General features: G+C 39.9%; 1 protein-coding gene across 2 annotated transcripts in view; it reads right to left on the reverse strand.

Annotated features, from left to right (window-relative positions):
• Positions 1-20,588, reverse strand: part of wdr11 (WD repeat domain 11) — a 146,814-nt gene that overhangs the window by 82,035 nt on the left and 44,191 nt on the right. For both annotated transcript variants that reach the window (XR_011882731.1, XM_072239518.1), the window contains exons 5-9: positions 14,197-14,380; positions 9,342-9,507; positions 7,884-7,998; positions 2,793-2,991; positions 1,509-1,618 (exon numbers count right to left, since the gene is read on the reverse strand). Coding sequence is in view for 1 of the 2 variants with exons in the window: in XM_072239518.1 (XP_072095619.1) it covers positions 1,509-1,618; positions 2,793-2,991; positions 7,884-7,998; positions 9,342-9,507; positions 14,197-14,380 (774 nt within the window). In the remaining variant the exon portion in view is untranslated. The remainder of the gene's footprint in view (positions 1-1,508; positions 1,619-2,792; positions 2,992-7,883; positions 7,999-9,341; positions 9,508-14,196; positions 14,381-20,588) is intronic.

The raw sequence follows: 20,588 nt of genomic DNA on the forward strand, positions 1-20,588 counted from the left end.
TTTCCATTTTTTTTAAACAATGAAAATGGTAATACTTTCTCAATACCATATTTTCAGTTCAAAGACTTGATGAGAGCAGAAATGAAGAGTTTGTTAAGCTATCTTACTCTGTAGAACGCAAAGTTGCATTCACCAGCAACTTTGATGTGGGTTGCTTACTCTGTAGAATATAAAGTTGCAGTGCAGCAACTATGATCAAATCCGCAACGTGCATTCGCAATAAACGTTTTGTTTTCCCACATCACTGGTTTGTTTGGCTTGTCCTGAACAAAATAACTTCTCCCTGCTCTACTCCAGTTTAACCTTACTTCTGATGGGCCTAGCTATCTTCACAGATTCTCTTTGAAAGCCTAATACATGTATTGATGTTGCTAGCTTTTCTCTCTCCCCAGAGAATCTGCAACATCTCCAGGCCCATCAAAGAGTTAGGCTGGACTGGAGCTTCCAGGTAGCTCCAAAGTGCTAAATTGCTCTTTAATAATAAAGATCCATGAGAAACACAAAAGACAAACTATTCAAATACTAATAATTCATTTTTTGTGCTTTACTAAAATAAAAATAAATACCCACATTTTGAGGGCAACACTGTACCTCTTTTTTTTTAAACTAGTCAATCAAATTGAGAAAAATTATCCTATTTGATAAATTGATGTATTTTGTTCCCATTCTATTGAAACATAGGTAACTAAATGACAATACAGATGTATGACTGAAGATTATTGATCAGTTTGTTAAAATGCGCATAAAAAACAGGGAGTGCTTTACCACACAGAGTATTTGTTTCAATGCTAGAACCAAAAGTATGCATTCCTTCATATTTCTTGAAGGAGTCAGCAAATACCCAACTGACTGTAACCATATAAATGTCTTCCTACAAATGGCAACAAGGAAACTTGAATTTTGGCTTCCTTTTGCACCCAGAATGCCAGCCAAGAGCATCCACCCTGGAAACATCCTCACCAGCTACATCCACAATTATTGAGTCTTTGGTGAGAATGTTAGAGTTGTTGCCAATTTTTCTCCTTTCTGCATAGAGACTCTAAAGTAGCAATGGGTAAATGAAGTGGAGAAAAAGAAACTATTACTTTAGCTGTGACAATTTAAGGAAAAAAATTGTTTTTATAAAACACTCCACTTCCTTGTACATTTAAGGTCTCCTTACCCTCCCAACACAAAAATACACCACTGAATGAAGAGTTCAGCACCAGTAGTACTTAAATAAACCAACACCTTTCACTCTCAAAGAATTTTGACTATAGATTCAACATCTACTCCAATAATTGAGAATATTCAGGATTTTAATGATGCCAGACTGGCAAATATTATGGACTATTATACACTTATCCTATCCATACGCAATATATTTTGAATTCAAGCTTCAGATAACTGTACAATAAATGGTGAGCTAAGGAAAGCACCTGAAACATCTAATAGTAAAGACAATGGATTCATGAAATTTTACTGTACTATGCATTGTTAAAGCAAAGCAAATCGGAATGGTAATTTACCTATCATGTTATCCAAGGAGAGGTCTGGAAGCTTTTTCTGTTGGGTGCTCAAAGGGATTCCGCAAAATGAAGCCGGACAGTACAAAGGAGAGGCTGTGGAACTTGAGTAACTGATACAAATGGAAAATAGCAAGAAATAAGGCAACAAGAAAACAAATCAAAAATATCAATCTACATTGCTGACATAAAAACTAAGGTACGTAATGGAAATAGGCTCCTCAATAAAATAACTAAATCAAAAGTTAATTACAAAAATATTACAATGGCTATGTTAATTTTATTGTCAAAATATGCATCATGTGAACATGGGAGTTGGGATAGAATAACCTGCATCTTTTCTCAGTAACACTGGACCAAATTAAGTCCAGATTCATGAGATAGGCCCGCACTTTCATTGGCAATGATTATTCATATGAGATAACTTGGGCATGCACAGACTAATTCTTAGAGACACTAATCCATGGCAGACATGTGCACAGTGTTCACGGCTAATGAACACTTCGCACATATGCATTCCCTTTAGGCAGATATTCCTGTGTCAGTAAAATGAGAACTGGTCTAGCACCTCCGAAGATAACTCTACAAGTTTTTGACATGTTTTACATTGGTAACAAATCAGCAGAATGAGAATATTAGCAGTTCCACATTAAAATTCAAGGCAAAATCATAAATAACCTAACACATCAACAATCTCAAGAAAAAAAAGAATAATTAATGATTTTCTCATGATGTACTATAATTAATTGTATTGTTGATGAATAGTAAGAGGAAACTTCAGCGCAAAGTTAATTTATTCTGCGTTACATACAAGCATGAAAAAATAATAGGAGAAATGTAAAAATCTGTGCGTCTGTGAATGTTCTAAAAATTCCCTAATATAAATGTTCAGTTTTCAAAACACATTCATGGCTCCCTTCATTTCTGATCACAGTGACAATGTTCTGACAATCAGTCAGTTGACTGACCGTCAAAATGTTGTCTGATTATCAGACTTGTGGAATTGATGTCACTATAGCCATAAGTGCTACAACTGATATGGTACAAGTTATAGCATGGAACACATTAATTACCATGAGTCGCTACTGAACTAGTCAATCAGTTTGATGAGAAATTAAACAAAGAAGAAAATTGGTAAAGCTTCGGGCAAATTTCAGGGAAACAGAATATGACTGAAACATTGACAGACTCATTCGAGGACAAACTGCTTTGTACAGAATATTATAATTCACTGAATCAGTCAATTATCATAACTGAGTTTTAAAAGGACCGAGTAGACAGAGATACCTGTAATAAGGTTTTGGTCCCAAGAGGTTGGATTTCAACTCCCACAACATCACTCTGCCATCACTAACAATCAAAGCAGCAGAATTTTCATTGACAGCACAGCACACCATGCTGAAAGGACGAACTGTCTTAGTGACTCTGATAGCATCACACTGACAGCGCAAGTCATAAGCAAGTTCTTGAGCAGGCTGATCTGGATCTAAAACATTGAAAAAAATGTTATTTTGCCTGAAAGAATCCTCTGAGAGACTAATTAATGTCTAATTAAATAATGTCGGTGGATCATGTCAGCCAAGCAGGATGTAAACTCTCAACTCGTTTATGGGAACACAAAGTGCCCGTATGAAGACACGATCCACTGTTGCGGATCTTGGAATGTGAAGAGCAAGAAGGGCACCACTTTAACTGGACACCGCGGGAGCTCTGGTACAGGCAAACATGAAGCAGGCATGAGAATTTTTGGCAGCATCACTCTCTTCTGATAACTCCGTAAATAAACATATCGAAATAGAGACCATCTACGAACCCCTATGAGCCAAAGAAACGCGAACCAATAGGATTCAAAGGTCAACTGAAGGGGTAGCCAATCAGAACCAAGGCAAGTGAACAGGGGCTTACATAAATGCGAGCACTCCCAGAGAGAAGCATGAACAATTGCACACTGGGGATGTCACCTCAACTGGTGATGAAACTTCTGCAAGCTAATTGCCGAGCTCGGTGAACACAACAAAATCAAAAACTTTAACCCAAGCTACCAATATTTACCACTAACCTAAAGTATGAAATGTTTTCTAGCATGGGTAAAGTTACATACAAATGCAAGTATTAGAATCACAGGAAATTAATTGTCTCAACCCCTTTCCATCTTTAGGTTGTTAACTTAATTTTCCTCATATTTTTTCAATTAAAATATTCCTGTTAATTTTTTCAGCAGTAATTCTTCATTATTTGGCCTCTCAAAAGAGTTTATAATTATAATTACCTTTTGTATCACCAGGCTTCACTTATCACCTTCCAGCTATTCTCTTTCCCCTCCCCCTACAGTTTTATTCTGGTGTCTTCTCCATTTCCTTCCAGTCCTGAAGAAGGGCCTCGGCCCAAAACGCCAACTGCTTATTTATTTTTTATGGATGCTGCCTGACCTGTTGAGTTCCAACAGCATTTTATGTCTGTTGCTCTGAATTTCCAGCATCTGCAGACCTTTTTGTGTTTATAATTATTAGACCTGATCTTACAGTTAGATTTGCCTGCGCTTGATAGAAGGCAAAGCAAGGAACAGAGCATTCCTGTTTATCAAAACTATCAAGGTGCTTTTTTAAACAATTTTTGAAGACCTAGCCAATTTCTATGTTAATTTTTCAAACCTTTATAATGGTAAACTCTCCTTGAAAAGAAATGTTCATGCTGCTCTTTTACGGTGTTAGTATCTTCCTCAAAGGAAACTAAAAAATTAAACATTATCGCAATAATAATGCAATGCCAATATTTCATGGATATTCAAGGTTATCTTCTTTTGCATTGCTCCTACAGATAACTTGGAATGCCATTTGCCTTATCAATGACCTTTTCAGACTTTGGCAACCACATTTTATAGAACTTGTTTATTTACCAAGAGGTAGAGGGTGGAACACGCCCTTCCAGCCCGCTAAGCCATACCCCTCAGCAGCTAGCTGATTTAACCCTAGCCTAATCACAGAGTTACTTACAATCACCAATAGAAACCTACTTTGCGGTACATCGTTAGACTATGGGAGGAAACTGGAGCATTGAGAGGAAAGCCATGCACACAAGGTAAGAATGCACAGACTTTCTTACAGAGGATGTCAGAATTGAACACTGCACTCCATGTCCCTCAGCAGTAATAACATCGTGCTAACCGCTACACCCTTAGGTTTTCCCTTCCCTCAATGTTTTTCTTTGCAATCCTTGTCTGCTCCCTGGATGTACTATATACACTCAGTGGCCACATTATTAGGTAAAGAAGGTACCTAATAAAGTGGCCACTGAGTACATTTCTGTGTGCCCGTGGTCTTCTGTTGCTGTGGCTCACTCACTTCAAGGTTTGACATGCTCTTCTGCACATCACTCTTCTAACGTGTGGTTACTTGAGCTACTGTCGCTTTCCTATCTACTCAAACCAGTCTGGCCATCCTCCTCTCATTAACAAGGTGTTTTCACCCACAGAATTGCCACTTACTGGATATTTTATTGTTCACACTATTCTCTCTAAACTCTAGAGGCTGCTATGTGTGAAAATCCCAGAAGATCAGAAGTTTCTTGGATACTCATACCTCCACGTACGGCAGCAACAATCATTGGAGGGGGTAGAGAAATTACTTCCCTTCTCTCTTGTTCCATTCCCCATTCTAGCTCCCTTCTTACCTCTTCTCTTCTTCTTACCTGCCTATCATCTCTCTCTGGTGCCCCTCTTCCTCCTCCTTCTCCCACGATCCATTCTCAACTCCTTCTACCTGATGGCAACAGTGAGAAAAGAGCATGGCCTGGGTGGTGAGGATCCTTTATGATGGATGCTGCTTTTCTACAGCAACATTTCATGTAGATGTGCACAACGGCTGGGAGGATTTCACCCATGATGTACTAGGCCAAATCCACTATCTTCTGTAGGATTTTCTGCTCAAAGGCTTTGGTGTTTGCATACCAGACCGTAATGCAGCCAGTCAATAAAATTTCCACCACACATCTATGGAAGTTTGCCAAGGTTTTTGATGACATGCTGAATCTCTGCAGATTCCTGAGGAAGTAGGGGCACTGTCATACTTCCTTTGCAATTATATTTATATGACAGGTCCAGGACAGGTCCTCTGAGATAGTGACACTCAGGAATTTAAAGTTACTGACCCTCTCCACCTCTGGTCCTCCGATGAGTACCAGCTCATGGACCCCGGGTTTCCCCTCCTGCAATCAGTTCCTTGGTCTTATTGAAATTGAGTGAGAAGTTGTTGTTATTACATCATTCAGTCAGGTTTTCAATCTCCCTTCTGTATGCTAATTCATCACCACCTTTGATACAGCCCACAACAGTGGTGTCATCAGCAAACCTGTTGATAGTGTTGGAGCTATACTTAGTCACACAGTCATAGGTGTTAAGCAAGTAGAGCAGGGGGCCAAGCACATATCCCTGTGGTGCTCCTGCGCTGATGGAGACTGTGGAGGAGATGTTGTTGCCAATCTGAACTGACACGGGTCTGCAAGTCAGGAAATCCAGGGTACAATTGCACAAGCGGGTATTGAGGCCAAGGTCTTGAAGTTTCCCGATTTGTTTTGAGGGAATGATCGTGTAAATGCTGAGCTGTAATCGATAAAGAGCATCCTGATGTAATGCATCTTTGCTGTCCAGATGTTCCAGGGTTGTGTGAAGAGCCAAAGAGATGGCATGCTGTAGGCCTGTTGCTTTTGTAGGCAAATTGGAGCAGATCCAAGTCACCGATCTGACAAGAGTTGATATGCTTCAACAACAGCCCCTCAAAACACTTCATCACTGTGGATGTAAGTGCCACTGGGTGACAGTCATTGAGGCAGGTTACCACGCTCTTCTTGAGCACCAGTATAACTGAAGCCTGCTTGAAGCAGATGGGTACCACACACTGTCGGAGCAAGGGGTAACTAATTGACTCTACTGAATTTACTATAAAATGCATATGAAAAAATGTATGGTGCAATATGTTGTTGAATAATAAGGTAAACTTAAGAACTGCAGCATAAGTTCTTTCTAAAAAATTCTTCAAATGAAATGCATTTTAAAAAAAGGGAATTGCATCTCTCCTAATTATTATTTTTAGTACTAATAGCAACTGTTATTATTAGTTGCTGGAAATAACTATGTTTTACAATGCATGGCAAAATTATTCAGTAAGACTGTAAAACATAACCAATTATTAGTACATTGCAACTTAATTAGGGGCTTCACTTTGATAAACATAATGAACAAATTTGGGAGTAAACAGAAGATAATGAGATTTTATATAAATTAGTGAAGAGATAAGATTTAGAAGATGAAAGTGAATATGATAGATGTCCTTTGTAACCATTAGCTGGCAGGAACAGAAAATGAAGAGACTGTATTGTATATTTAATTTCTGACTTTTGACAAATTTCTGTTACGAAAACATCCATCCAGAATATGCTCTTTTCTTGCTGCTGTCATCAGGAAGAAGGTGCAGGACTCACACAACCAGGTTCAGGAAAAGTTATTACCCCTCAACCATCAGGCTGAGGGAATAACTTCACTTGCCCCATCACTGAACTGTTTCCTACAAGCTGTGGACTCACTTTCAAGTATTCTACATCTCATGCTCTTAATGTTTGTTGTTTTTTAAATTATTATTATTTCTTAATGTTTTATTTGCACAGTTTGCTGTCTTTTGCACTCTGGTTGAATGCCATAGTTGGGTTGTCTTTCATTGATTCAGTTATAGTTATTATTCTATAGATTTATTGAGTATGCCCACAAGAAAATGAATCTCAGGGTTGTATATGGTGACATACATGCGCTTTGATAATAAATTTACTTTGAACTCTGAAATGCTTTCTTTGTATAAATATTAGTTGGAAAAATCAGCACACTGTTTGCAAGAAAATATTTTCTAATTTCTTTCAGAACATTCAAAAATGCTCTAGAGCCAGTGAGGTACCTAATTGTACTTACTGTTGTAATGCAGGAAATAGGGTTACCAATTTGTTACTAGCAAGCTCACAGAACTGCATTGTGATGGTGAGCAGATATAAACCTATTAATATTCAGGAAAATACAGTACATCACCGTAATCCAATCCAGAGTCAATTGGAACAACTTTAACATAGTGATTCTGTTCTAATAGTACAGTATTTTCTCAGTAAATCTGTGGAGTGGAACTTTAACATGAAACCTCAAAGGGAAAATTGCTCCCAAATGAATCACAAATGACAAATATAAAGGATTTATTTTTCATAATTTTCCATTGAACACCAGAATTAAAATACAGGCTGGAAATCATTCAAAATTCTCAGTCAAGGTGTATGCCGTTAACTTTATTCAATGATAAATAATTTGCATTTTGTCACCTAGCAACAATGGTTGGCAGACTAACTCACCCTGTTCTTCAATGGGGACAGCCAGTGAACTGGAATTTGGTCGGCGTATCCTTAATGTTATACAACCATTTTCATGAAGACAGAACAATGCATCTCGTTGGCGACAAGGAATAACCTAGGACATGAAACTAAAAAGCTTAAGAAATACAACTTTGTTCACAAATGATGCATTCAGACATGAGAAGATGTTGGAACTATAATTCCACAGATATTACTGGCATAAACTGAAAATATTACAGATAAACAAACCATTGCTTTTTAACTTGCTGGATGAGAAATAACCAAATTAAAAATAGTGACCTCACTTGAGTCTTGTATTTCTCATTATCTCTATTGCTGTTCTGTCAACAGAAGGTAGAATTATTATAGTTACTGAGATTATAACTACAGAGAGGTGATTATGAGAATAAGCATATTAGAAATTGAAGTAGAAGTCTATGGCCACAGAGTCTACTCTGTTGTTTCAATTATAACTACTTCATCATGAGCTCTCCATCTTTCTTGATTTGTGAACCTAAGACTTGAACACATACAATTACTGAGCATCCACTTTCTGGAGATAAATAATTCCCATGGGTTGGTGGTGAAAAAAAAATCTTCATTTCATCTATGACCTACCAATTTAAAAGTATCCTCTCAAGCTATTCCTAGGTTCTCCAACCCAAGGAAGCAATGCCTCAAAAAACAACTTGGCAAACCCTTTCAGAATGTTACATAGTTCATTGAAATGGCTTTGCATTTTCTAAACTTCAAAGAATATCAGTTCATATTTTCTTTATATGGACACCCACACAAACCAGTGTTTACAAATCTTATAAAATTTTCTTGCAGCATTTAAAAAGAAATACCCTATATTAAAAGTGGAATCCATCTGACTGGAACAGCAAAGAAATTATTTCCTTCATCATGATGTAAGTGTCCCACAAATTAATCATCTTACTATACTCTCTGAATCATACATTTAGCTTTCTGATTTACCTCACTCTCATGCTAAATTATATAAATTCAGATAATAAACCATTACTTTATCTCGACAGAAGAACCTCATTCCTACTTCTAGCTAGGTTACTGGTAAATACATGGAAGCTCCAAGTCATGCCAAATGTGAAAAAGTATTCACAATCTGAGTAAAATGAAGTGAATAAATATGGATATTTCCAGAAAGTACAAATTTCAACCGACCTCACATGGAAATAATGAAATTAAATCATTCCTCATTTTCTCATTTTCTAAATCTAAATTTTCACATTCACAATACAACCCAGATTTTTATTGGCAAAAGTGAACTGTATAACTGTATTAGGGGAACATTCCTTGGATTTCCAAACACTGCCATTTCCAACTTCAATGATAATGTTCCCAAAATAACTAATACTCCACTTACACCAGTTAAAAACTCTCTATTTATGCTGAATACGTCAATGACAGAACAAGACTGTGTCTCTGCAGAATACTTACCTGTAAGAAAGGAGCTCCTGTTCTTTCAATTGCCACAATGCCGACAGTCTGGTTCACCTCCAAGTCTAGAATCAGGATTTCTCTGGGGTACAACAGCAGCATATGGTTCCTCTTTGACGGCAGATAAGATAATTGCAGGCAGTCATTCAGAGTTACGGACTCCGCACTGAAAACCAGGTGAACAATAAAAAATGTAATTCCAAAAACCTTTTTCTTGCAAAACAATAATTTTCCCGAAATATTTTTCTCCATAAAATCAAGTACCTCGTAATGCAGGAATGTATTACATATCACGCCAGAAAACTCGGATATCATGTAACCCTGTAGGTAAAAATTCATGACTGGCCAACAGGGCCAAACGGACACAACAGGAATTCTGCAGATGCTGGAAATTCAAGCAACACACATCAAAGTTGCTGGTGAACGCAGCAGGCCAGGCAGCATCTGTAGGAAGAGATGCAGTCGACGTTTCAGGCCGAGACCCTTCGTCAGGACTAACTGAAGGAAGAGTGAGTAAGGGATTTGAAAGTAGGAGGGGGAGAGGGAGATCCAAAATGATAGGAGAAGACAGGAGGGGGAGGGATGGAGCCAAGAGCTGGACAGGTGATAGGCAAAAGAGGATACGAGAGGATCATGGGACAGGAGGTCCGGGAAGAAAGACAAGGGGGGGGGGGACCCAGAGGATGGGCAAGAGGTATATTCAGAGGGACAGAGGGAGAAAAAGGAGAGTGAGAGGAAGAATGTGTGCATAAAAATAAGTAACAGATGGGGTACGAGGGGGAGGTGGGGCCTTAGCGGAAGTTAGAGAAGTCGATGTTCATGCCATCAGGTTGGAGGCTACCCAGACGGAATATAAGGTGTTGTTCCTCCAACCTGAGTGTGGCTTCATCTTTACAGTAGAGGAGGCCATAGATAGACATGTCAGAATGGGAATGGGATGTGGAATTAAAATGTGTGGCCACTGGGAGATCCAGCTTTCTCTGGCGGACAGAGCGTAGATGTTCAGCAAAGCGGTCTCCCAGTCTGCGTCGGGTCTCGCCAATATATAAAAGGCCACATCAGGAGCACCAGACATAGTATATCACCCCAGTCGACTCACAGGTGAAGTGTTGCCTCACCTGGAAGGACTGTTTGGGGCCCTGAATGGTGGTAAGGGAGGAAGTGTAAGGGCATGTGTAGCACTTGTTCTGCTTACACGGATAAGTGCCAGGAGGGAGATCAGTGGGGAGGGATGGGGGGGACGAATGGACAAGGGAGTTGCATAGGGAGCGATCCCTGCGGAATGCAGAGAGAGGGGGGGAGGGCAAGATGTGCTTAGTGGTGGGATCCCGTTGGAGGTGGCGGAAGTTACGGAGAATAATATGTTGGACCCGGAGGCTGGTGGGGTGGTAGGTGAGGACCAGGGGAACCCTATTCCTAGTGGGGTGGCGGGAGGATGGAGTGAGAGCAGATGTACGTGAAATGGGGGAGATGCGTTTAAGAGCAGAGTTGATAGTGGAGGAAGGGAAGCCCCTTTCTTTAAAAAAGGAAGACATCTCCCTCATCCTAGAATGAAAAGCCTCATCCTGAGAGCAGATGCGGCGGAGACGGAGGAATTGCGAGAAGGGGATGGCGTTTTTGCAAGAGACAGGGTGAGAAGAGGAATAGTCCAGATAGCTGTGAGAGTCAGTAGGCTTATAGAAGACATCAGTGGATAAGCTGTCTCCAGAGACAGAGACAGAAAGATCTAGAAAGGGCCAAACGGACATCGGCTTACTTATTGGAGTATAAATTGGAAGTAATAATTGGGATATAAGAGTATAAATGGGGCTGATTCCCTTCATCAGGTCTTGGCCTGAAAAGTAGACTGCTCATTTCCCTCTATAGATGCTACCTGACCTGCTGAGTCTCTGCAGCATTTTGTGTGTGCTGCTGAAGATCTCTGGCATCTGCAGAATCTTGTATCACCAGAGTATCATTCATTCCTTGTACTCCCTCCCAATATTCTGCTTCAAACTAAATAGAACAGAATAGTGGAGAGGAGTGATACTTTGATAGCTGTCAGGATTATAGTCAGCTGATACACTACTTCTGACAGACAGGGAGACAGATTATGACACTGATAGGATAAGTTGAAATGTTAAGCTGAGGTTCACTTTGCCTCAAAGAATTTGCAAAACCCACTGGCACCAAAATACAAGGGAGTTATTTTGGAAATTATTTATTGCTCAAATAACACTATTGATCTCTTTGATCAATGGGCCACTACCTTTGCTCATACAACACCCAAAACAAACATACCTAACAAAATTTAACTATACTTGAAGCATTTTTGGACAATCTGAGTTTATCAAAGGAATAATATAACCACAAGCTGTAGTTGATTTGTTCCATATCGTCACTTAAAAAATCTTCTACTTACAGCAACTTCAATTTATATATAATATAGAAGCATGTCCCTTGTCCTGTCATCACATAACCATCTGTATATTTAGCTATTGAAACTCACTCTCTAAACTGACAGGTAAAGAATGCCTTTTCCCAATGTTTAATAAGTATTCTATAACATTTTGATACTCATCAAAATAACTTATAGAATACTTATTAAGATGAAATACTTTATACTTTATTGTCGCCAAACAATTGATACTAGAACGTACAATCATCACAGCGATATTTGATTTTGTGCTTCCTGCTCCCTGGAGTACAAATCGATAGCAGCATTAAAAATCCAAATTATAAATCATAAATAGAAAATAGAAAATGGAAAGTAAGGTAGTACAAAAAACCCGAGAGGCAGGTCTGGATATTTGGAGGATACGGCCCAGATCCTGGTCAGGATCCGTTCAGCAGTCTTACCACAGTTGGAAAGAAACTGTTCCCAAATCTTGCCGTATGAGTCTTCAAGCTCCTGAGCCTTCTCCCAGAGGGAAGAGGGACAAAAAGTGTGTTGGCTGGATGGATCGTGCCCTTGATTACCCTGGCAGCACTGCTCCGACAGCGTGCGGTGTAAAGTGAGTCCGAGGACGGAAGATTGGTTTGTGTGATGTGCTGCGCCGTGTTCACAGGAGACACAGGGGACTGTAGACAATCAAACCAGGAGTAACAAACAACCTGATAGAGCAGGGGTTCCCAACCTTTTTTATGCTATGGACCAATACCATTAAGCAAGGGGTTTGAGGACCCCAGATTGGGAACCCCTGTGCTAGAAGAATTCAATGGGACAAGCAGCTTCTGTGGAAACCCTGTCCTGATGTAGGGTTTCAACTGCAAACATTAATAATTCCTTTGCTTCCACAGATGCTGCCTGACCTGTGAGCAGATTGCTTGCTGGTTAAGATGAACTTTTAAGTGCTCAGTAGAGCAACAGGCCATTACAAAATATGTTTTTTTCCAGCTGCTTAGGACCCATATTAATTGGCAAGCTAAGCAGCATGGTCATCCATGAAAAACAGCTATGCATTTCTTATACAGTGGCATGCAAAAGTTTGAGCACCCCGGTCAAAATTCCTGTTACTAAGTGCATAGCTAAGTGAGTAAAAGCTGAACTGATTTCCAAAAGACATAAAGTTAAAGATGACACATTTCTTTAATATTTTAAGCAAGAAAACTTTTTTATTTCCATCTTTTACAGTTTCAAAATAACAAAAAAGGAAAAGGGCCCGAGGCAAAAGTTTAGGCACCCTGCATGGTCAGTACTTAGTAACACCCCCTTTGGCAAGTACCACAGATGGTAAACACTTTCTGTACCCAGCTAAGAGTCTGGCAATTCTTGTTTGGGGGATTTTCGTCCATTCTTCCTTGCAAAAGGCTTCTAGTTCTGCGAGATTCTTGGGTCTTACATGCACTGCTCTTTTGAATTCTATCCACAGATTCTCGATGATGATCAGGTCAGGGGACCGTGAGGGCCATGGCAAAACCTTCAGCATACACCTCTTGAGGTAGTCCATTTGTGGATTTTGAGGTGTGTTTTGGTTCATTATCCTGTTGTAGAAGCCATTCTCTTTTCATCTTTGGTTTTTTTACAGACGCTGTGATGTTTGCTTCAAGAATTTGCTGGTATTTAATTTAATTCATTCTTCCCTCTACCAGTAAATGTTCCCCGTGCCACTGGCTGCAACACAAACCCAAAGCATGATCGATCCACCCAGTGCTTAACGGTTGGAGGTGGGTTCTTTTCATGAAATTCTGCACCCTTTTTTCTCCAAACATACCTCTGCTCATTGCAGCCAAAATGTTCTATTTGAACTTCATCAGTCCACAGGACTTGTTTCCAAAATGCATCAGGCTTGTTTAGATGTTCCTTTGAACCTTTTGAATAGAACTTTTTGCATTCCCCTTTAGACTTCGTCCCTGCCAATCTTGGTGCTGTCAGTGATGAGCATGTTGAAAGGTTTCACCAGGACATTGCAGTCATGGATAAAGAGTATTAGGGCAACTGGAATACAGCAATGTTGGCTGATTACTGTTGGACACTTAAGCAAGAAGCCTGAGACAAATAAAAATCATCAACAAAACATTTTTACATTAGTTGAACTCTTGCAAAGCATCAGCACCGCTAGGCAATTAAACATATTACATTCAATAAAAGTTCATTTATTGTTTCTCCAAATTCCTACATGATACAAGTAATCTGAAATTATACTTGCATTCAGATTCAAGCGATCTATGTAAACAAAAATAAATTTCTGAGGAAGCAACACTTCCGAAAAAATTTGCAGTCTAGTGTTACTAATTGTAATACAACAGGCAAATAAGATGTCGGTAATGCTTGTTATTCAAGTAGGAAACTTTTAGTAAAGAAATACTACTTCAAAAGAGCAAATGAAAACAGAGCTTACAAAATGTAAAATTTTTACCTTAAAACTCAACTTACTTTGGTTTCTCGTTAGTGATGAGGATTTTCACTCTGTTTAAAGCTTTCTTGGCGCCAGTAGCTGCTGGTTTTGTATGGGCAGGACTTGAATGAGGACTTGATATATAAACCTTTTTGCCTGAGCTGCTGGGAGGTTTGGATGGTGAAAAGTCCGAGATAAACACTATACCCTCACTGGTCAGTACTGAAATAGGAAACAATGGAAAATATACACCTGCTTTTAAAAAACTGGAAAGCTTTTTATGACAAAAAACAGTCAAAGCATACCACACCATGAAGTGCAACATGTCACTAAGGATTCATTTTCTGCACTCCCATTTAGACTTCTTCCCTGCAAATCTTGGCGCTGTCAGTAACACGCATGGTGAAAGGTTTCACCAGGACGATGCGGTCATGGAGAAACTGTATCAGGGCAACTGGAATCTATCAATGCTGGCAGATTATTGTTGGACATTTTACAATATTTTACTGTTACTTTACAATTACTTTCTCCCGTGAACCCAAGATGTTTTACTAAAATAATGGCAAGCAACCTGCTAAGAGATCGGCAAAAGAAAAATGACCACATCAACTCCCAAATTTATTTTTAAGAACTGGAAAATAATACAGTAGCAAAATCATGAAGAGTTAATAGTAAGATAAAATTATTTCCAACAACCTAATGGTCAAAATATGAGAATTGAAAAATATGAAAAATATAAGGTAATTGGCAAAAAGAGCAGAGATGATGATTGAATTTATTATGAAGAACTGACATGAATTCACTGCATTGTACATAATGATTCAATGTAATTGTTCAAAAATAAATGTACCGTAAATGCAGAGAAAAACAAAGTTATGGAGGCAGAAATGATCAATTCCTGTAATTGTAATCTCTCATTCCAGAAATCAACCTAATTAATGTGTTCTAGTTAAAGTCTTAATGGCCTTTCCAAAATGTAGCACAACTCACAGACAGAACTATTTTAAACAGGATTATCACAACTTACAGTATTTTTATTCCACTCTATTGTCCTGGGTCCTCCATTTTCTAATAACTGCTTTGTTTGACTATCTCTCGTGTACAAACATTGCAAACAGTCCCAGGTCTTTCCATTTTTGCACCACCTCAATTCGTTATTCCTATCAAAATGTGCCTCTTCACACCTTTCTGCTTTGGATTTCGTAAGCCACGTGTTCAGCTATTCCAACAGCCTGACAACCTGAAGTCTATTACTATTTTTCTTAATGTCTAGTACTACATTTTCAAGTTTTATTTCATTTAAAAAATTAAATTATGCCCTGCACCTTTAAAGACCAAGTTGTTAATGTACAGTATATCCCACAAGCAAAGGTCCTAGCCTGAACCACAAGGATGTTAGCCAATGTCTTCCTCAGAGGAAGAGCCATTTGTTGTAGCTGTCTGCTTTCTATCAGTTAGTTAACATTCTATCAATGCTGCTTTCACTTTTTTCCTTCTCATTCTTCTCCAAATCAACTAACATGCTTCATAATCAAATAATCCCCAAAATTCTGGAGATCTACAGAACTGTGCACAAGTCTTAGGCACATATATACAGCTAGGGCGCCTCAGACTTCTGCACAGTACTGTGGTCATTTTATGCATCGTACTGTACTGCTGTAAAAAACAAATCTCATGATACATGTGAGTGATAACAAACCTGATTCAGATATGAGTCTCTATTGTGGACTGAGAGTGGGAAGGGGGCAGGGAGAGGGGAATCATGGCTGGGAAAAGGGGAAGGGAGAGGGGAGGGAGCAGGAAGCACCAAAGAGAGAACCTGTAGTGATCAATAAGCAATTGTTTGGTATCAAAAGACCTTGCTTGCCTGGTGTCTCTGCACCTGCACCTCCCCCCGCCCCAGCACTCCTTCTCTGCCACCTGCCTCACACCCCTCCCGCAGCTCCCCACTCTTGCCGTTCCCAACATTCTTCTTCCTGCCAGATTTATAAACTTGTTCTCCACTTCACATTGACAAATATAGTACTTTGAAAATGTCTTAGGCACTTTAGCTATATACAGTACCTTGGAAGTTTACATGTTTTATTGATTTACAACATTGAATTACAGTGGATATAATTTGGCTTTTTTGACACTGATCAATAGAAAAAGACTCTTTGGTGTCAAAGTGAAAACAGTTCTCTACAAAGTGATCTGAATTATTACAAATATCAAACACAAAATAATTGATTGCATTAAGTATTCACCCTCCTTCAAGTCAGTATTTAGTAGATGCACCTTTGGCTGCAACTACAGCTTTAGTCTGTGTGGATAGGTCTCTATCAGTTTTGCACATCTGGACACTGCAATTTTTCCCCATTCTTCTTTAAAAATACTGCTCAAGCTCTGTAAGATTGCATGGGGATCATGAGTGAACAGCCCTTTTCAAGTCCAGCCTCAAATTTTCAATTGGATTGAGGTCTAGACTTTGACTTGGCCACTCCAGGACATTAACTTTGCTGTTTTTAAGCTTGGGGTCATCACCTTGCTGGAAAACAAATCTTCTCCCAAGTTGCAGTTCCCTTGCAGACTGCATCAGCTTTTCATCCAGGATTTCCCTGTATTTTGCTGCATTCATTTTACCCTTTACCTTCACAAGCCTTCCAGGGCCTGATACAGTGAAGCATCCCCACAACATGATACAGCGCCACCATGCTTCATGGTAGGGATGGTGTGTTTTTGATGATGTGTGATGTTTGGCTTATGCCAAACAGTGCTTAGTCTGATGGCCAAAAAACTCAGTTTTGGTTTGATCAGACCATACAGTAGAATCTTCTTCCAGTTGACGTCAGAGTCTCCCACATGCCTTCCAGCAAACACAAGCTGAGATTTCATGTGAATTCTTTTCAACAGTGGCTTTCTCTTTGCCATTCTCCTAGAAAGCTGTGACTGGTGAAGCATCTGGGAAATAGTCTCTCTCATCTCAGCCACTGAAGCTTGTAACTCCTCCAGAGTTGTCATAGGTCTCTGGGTGGCCTCCCTCACTAGTCCCCTCCTTGCATGGTCACAGTTCTTGAGGATGGCTGCTCTAGGCAGATTTACAGTTGTGCCATATTCTTTCTGTTTCCTGATAATTGACTTAACTGTACTCTAAGGGATATTCAGTGACTTGGAAATTTTCTTGTATCCATCTCCTGACTTGTGCTTTTCAATAACCTTTTTGCGGAGTTACTTCAAGCATTCTTTTGTCTTCGTGGTGTAGTTTTTGCCAGGATACTGACTCACCAGCAGTTGGACCTTCCAGATACAGGTGTATTTTTATTACAATCAATTGAAACAACTTGACTGCACATAGTGATCTCCATTTAACTAATTTTGTAACTTCTAAAAACAATTGACTGTGCCAGTGATGATTTGGTGTGTTACATTAAAGGAGGTGACTAATTAAGCAATCAATTATTTTCTGTTTTATATTTTGTTACGTACCCTGTAACTGGGTTGCCAAACCAGCAGAAATGGAACATGTGTTGGAGTCTGTGATTACTAGAAACTATAAGTAATACAGTACACTAATCGCAAGGATATAAATGTAACAGGTTAGCAATGATAATACACACATATACAGAGAAATAGGGTAATAGGAATCAACCAAGCTCTATTGCAGTCTAGGGGTAAAATGATCAATCTTAAGTGAAGCAGAGTTCAGTTCAGTCTAATGCAGTTTGAAGTAATCGCTGTTGTTGTACCGTTGGGGTGGAGGGGAGGGAGAGGAAGAGAGGAAGAGGAAGGGGGGGGAGAGAGGGGGAGAGGGAGAGAGAAAGAGAGAGAGAGAGAGAGAGAGAGAGAGAGAGAGAGAGAGAGAGAGAGAGAGAGAGATAGAGATATGGATGGTTTCAGGCAAACCTTTTCGATGCCTTCTGATCCAGCTGTGGTCACCGACTGTGACCCCTCTGTTCCGGATGCGATTATTCTTCCGTGGTGAACCCAGCACCCAGGCAAGGGCAGACACACACCAGGTTCCTACTGATCGTACCTTTACACTCTGTGAGCCTCTGACCGATTCCCACGAATCGGTCCTCCAAACTCCCACCACCTTGTGGGGCACACTGCTCTTTCCAGGGTCTCGAGGCGTGTGTGTCCCGTGCCTTAGCAAACCTGCTATTTTTATCCCCCTGCTGGGGTATCACCTGTCCATCAAACTTCAAACAGTTCAGGTTCAAAGCAAACGGCCTGTCGCAGACGCCAACATAGCAATTGTGTTTCTTTCTCGTTAATCTCTCTCTTCTCTCTTATTAGCATTTTGAATGTTTCTCCATTGTCTTCCATTATCTCTCTCATTAGCATCATCGGTCCTGCAGCTCTGCTTGGCGTCACACATGATACCCCAACCCTTACAAGGATTTTTACCAGGGTAAAAATTATGGGCATGAATGCACATTATAAGATACACGCTAATATACAGGTAGTCATCAGCAATTCGGCTAATACAGAGAACTTTAAGTTTTAACACCTGGACAATCAGCAATCACATTGTCAGTTCCTTTTATATGTTTTATCTTAATATCAGATTCCTGTAATTCCGGGCTCCAACTTAACAAGCGTTTGTTTTTATCCTTCATTGTGGCCAAAAACACTAATGGATTGTGATCAGTGTAAACTATCAGTGGTTTCCGTGCCGGACAAATATAAACCTCAAAATGTTGTAATGCCAGAATGATTGCCAGTAATTCCTTCTCCAGAGTGGAATAATTTCTCTGATGGACATTAAACTTCTTAGAAAAATAAGCCACCAGGTGTTCAAACTCCTCCTTGTCTGTCTGCAACAGCACCACCCCTGCCGCTTCATTGCTAGCATCTGTTGCTAGGGAGAAGGGTTTTGAAAAGTCAGGTGCATTCAATACAGGGTGGTGACACAGAATCGCCTTTAGACTCTCAAAGGCTTGTTGACAAAGGTCGTTCCACACAAACTTCTCATTCTTCGGCAAGAGCTTAGTAAGAGGGAGGGTAATATCCGCAAAGTTTTTGCAAAGCTTCCGATAGTACCTCACCATCCCCAAGAACCTTCTTAGGGCCCTCTTGTCCGTCGGGATGGGAACTTCAGAGATAGCCTGCATCGGTGCCAGCTGCCTCTGTCCTACCACATACCCCAGATATGTGACCTTAGCGTGGCCAAACTCATCTTTTCGCGAGGTTCACTGTCAGGTTGGCTTCAGACAGCCGTTTAAACAGTTCCTCTACTGCCACAATGTGCTCCTCCCACGTGTCACTCCAGACCACTAAATCGTCAATATATGCTTCTGCGTTCTTTAACCCTTTTATCACTGAATTAATCATCCTTTGGAAGGTCCCTGGGGTGTTCTTCAAGCCAAAAGGTAAACCATTATACTCGTATAACCCAGATGGAATGACAAATGCTGAGATTTCTCTAGCCCGGTTGGCTAAGGGAACACACTAGTACCCTTTTAGCAAATCCATCTTTGTGATGTACTTAGCTCTCCCCACTTTATCGATGCAATTGTCTACCCTTGGGATGGGGTAAGCATCAGTTTTTGTGATGGCGTTCACCTTTCTGTAATCTGTACAGAATCGTATGCTCCCATCAGGTTTCGGAACAACCACACAGGGAGAAGCCCATTCCGATTTGGATGGCCTAATAATACCTGTGGCTAGCATGTGTTCAATTTCTTTCTCCACTAGCTTGTCCTTCTCCAAGTTCATCCTATAGGGGTGTTGCCTAATAGGCTGATCTGATGTGACAACAACATCATGCACCGTCCCTTTACATCACCTCGGGACATCCGGACATACTGTATTCTATTAAACTCTCTCCTGTTTATTTATGTCATTCTGTTTATGGCTCAGTGCTGTACAGAGTTGGTTGCTGGGTTTCTTCTCATTATATAATAAACTACATTGCCCTCAGCCATCCTGTAAGTGCAGCAAAAACAATCTAGTTACAACAAATTCCGTTGACAAACAAGTGCTGGCTTTCCTTCATTTCTTTACTTCAATTACCTCACTGCCAGTTACTATTTTCTAACCCTTCCCTGTGACCAAACTTTCTGATACTATTCCCAATGCCCCCACTGTGACATTCTCCTCCATACTCCTCAGAACAAGACTCACCATTGCTTTCTTTCTTTTTGTAATCAACATAAAGCCAAAAACCTCTTCAGAACATAATTTGTGATGTTCCCCTCTGCCCTTCACTCTATCACTGTGGAATATTGCGCTTTCTCTACACTACAGTGCTTGCACCTCTTAGCAAATTAGTTTAATAGTTTGATTTCTATACTTTTTATTTAGTTGCCTATAAAATACAGAAATTACCTCTTTGGCTCCTTTATGGTTCCTCAAACTGGTTTTAAGGCTACTGCTTCAAACGATGTAAACTGCCAACTGCACTGTGAAAACTAGCTAAAGATTGAACATGAATGCCAGTAATTGATCT

This window comes from Mobula birostris, chromosome 21, assembly GCF_030028105.1.
Source record: "Mobula birostris isolate sMobBir1 chromosome 21, sMobBir1.hap1, whole genome shotgun sequence".
Lineage (NCBI taxonomy): Eukaryota > Metazoa > Chordata > Chondrichthyes > Myliobatiformes > Myliobatidae > Mobula > Mobula birostris.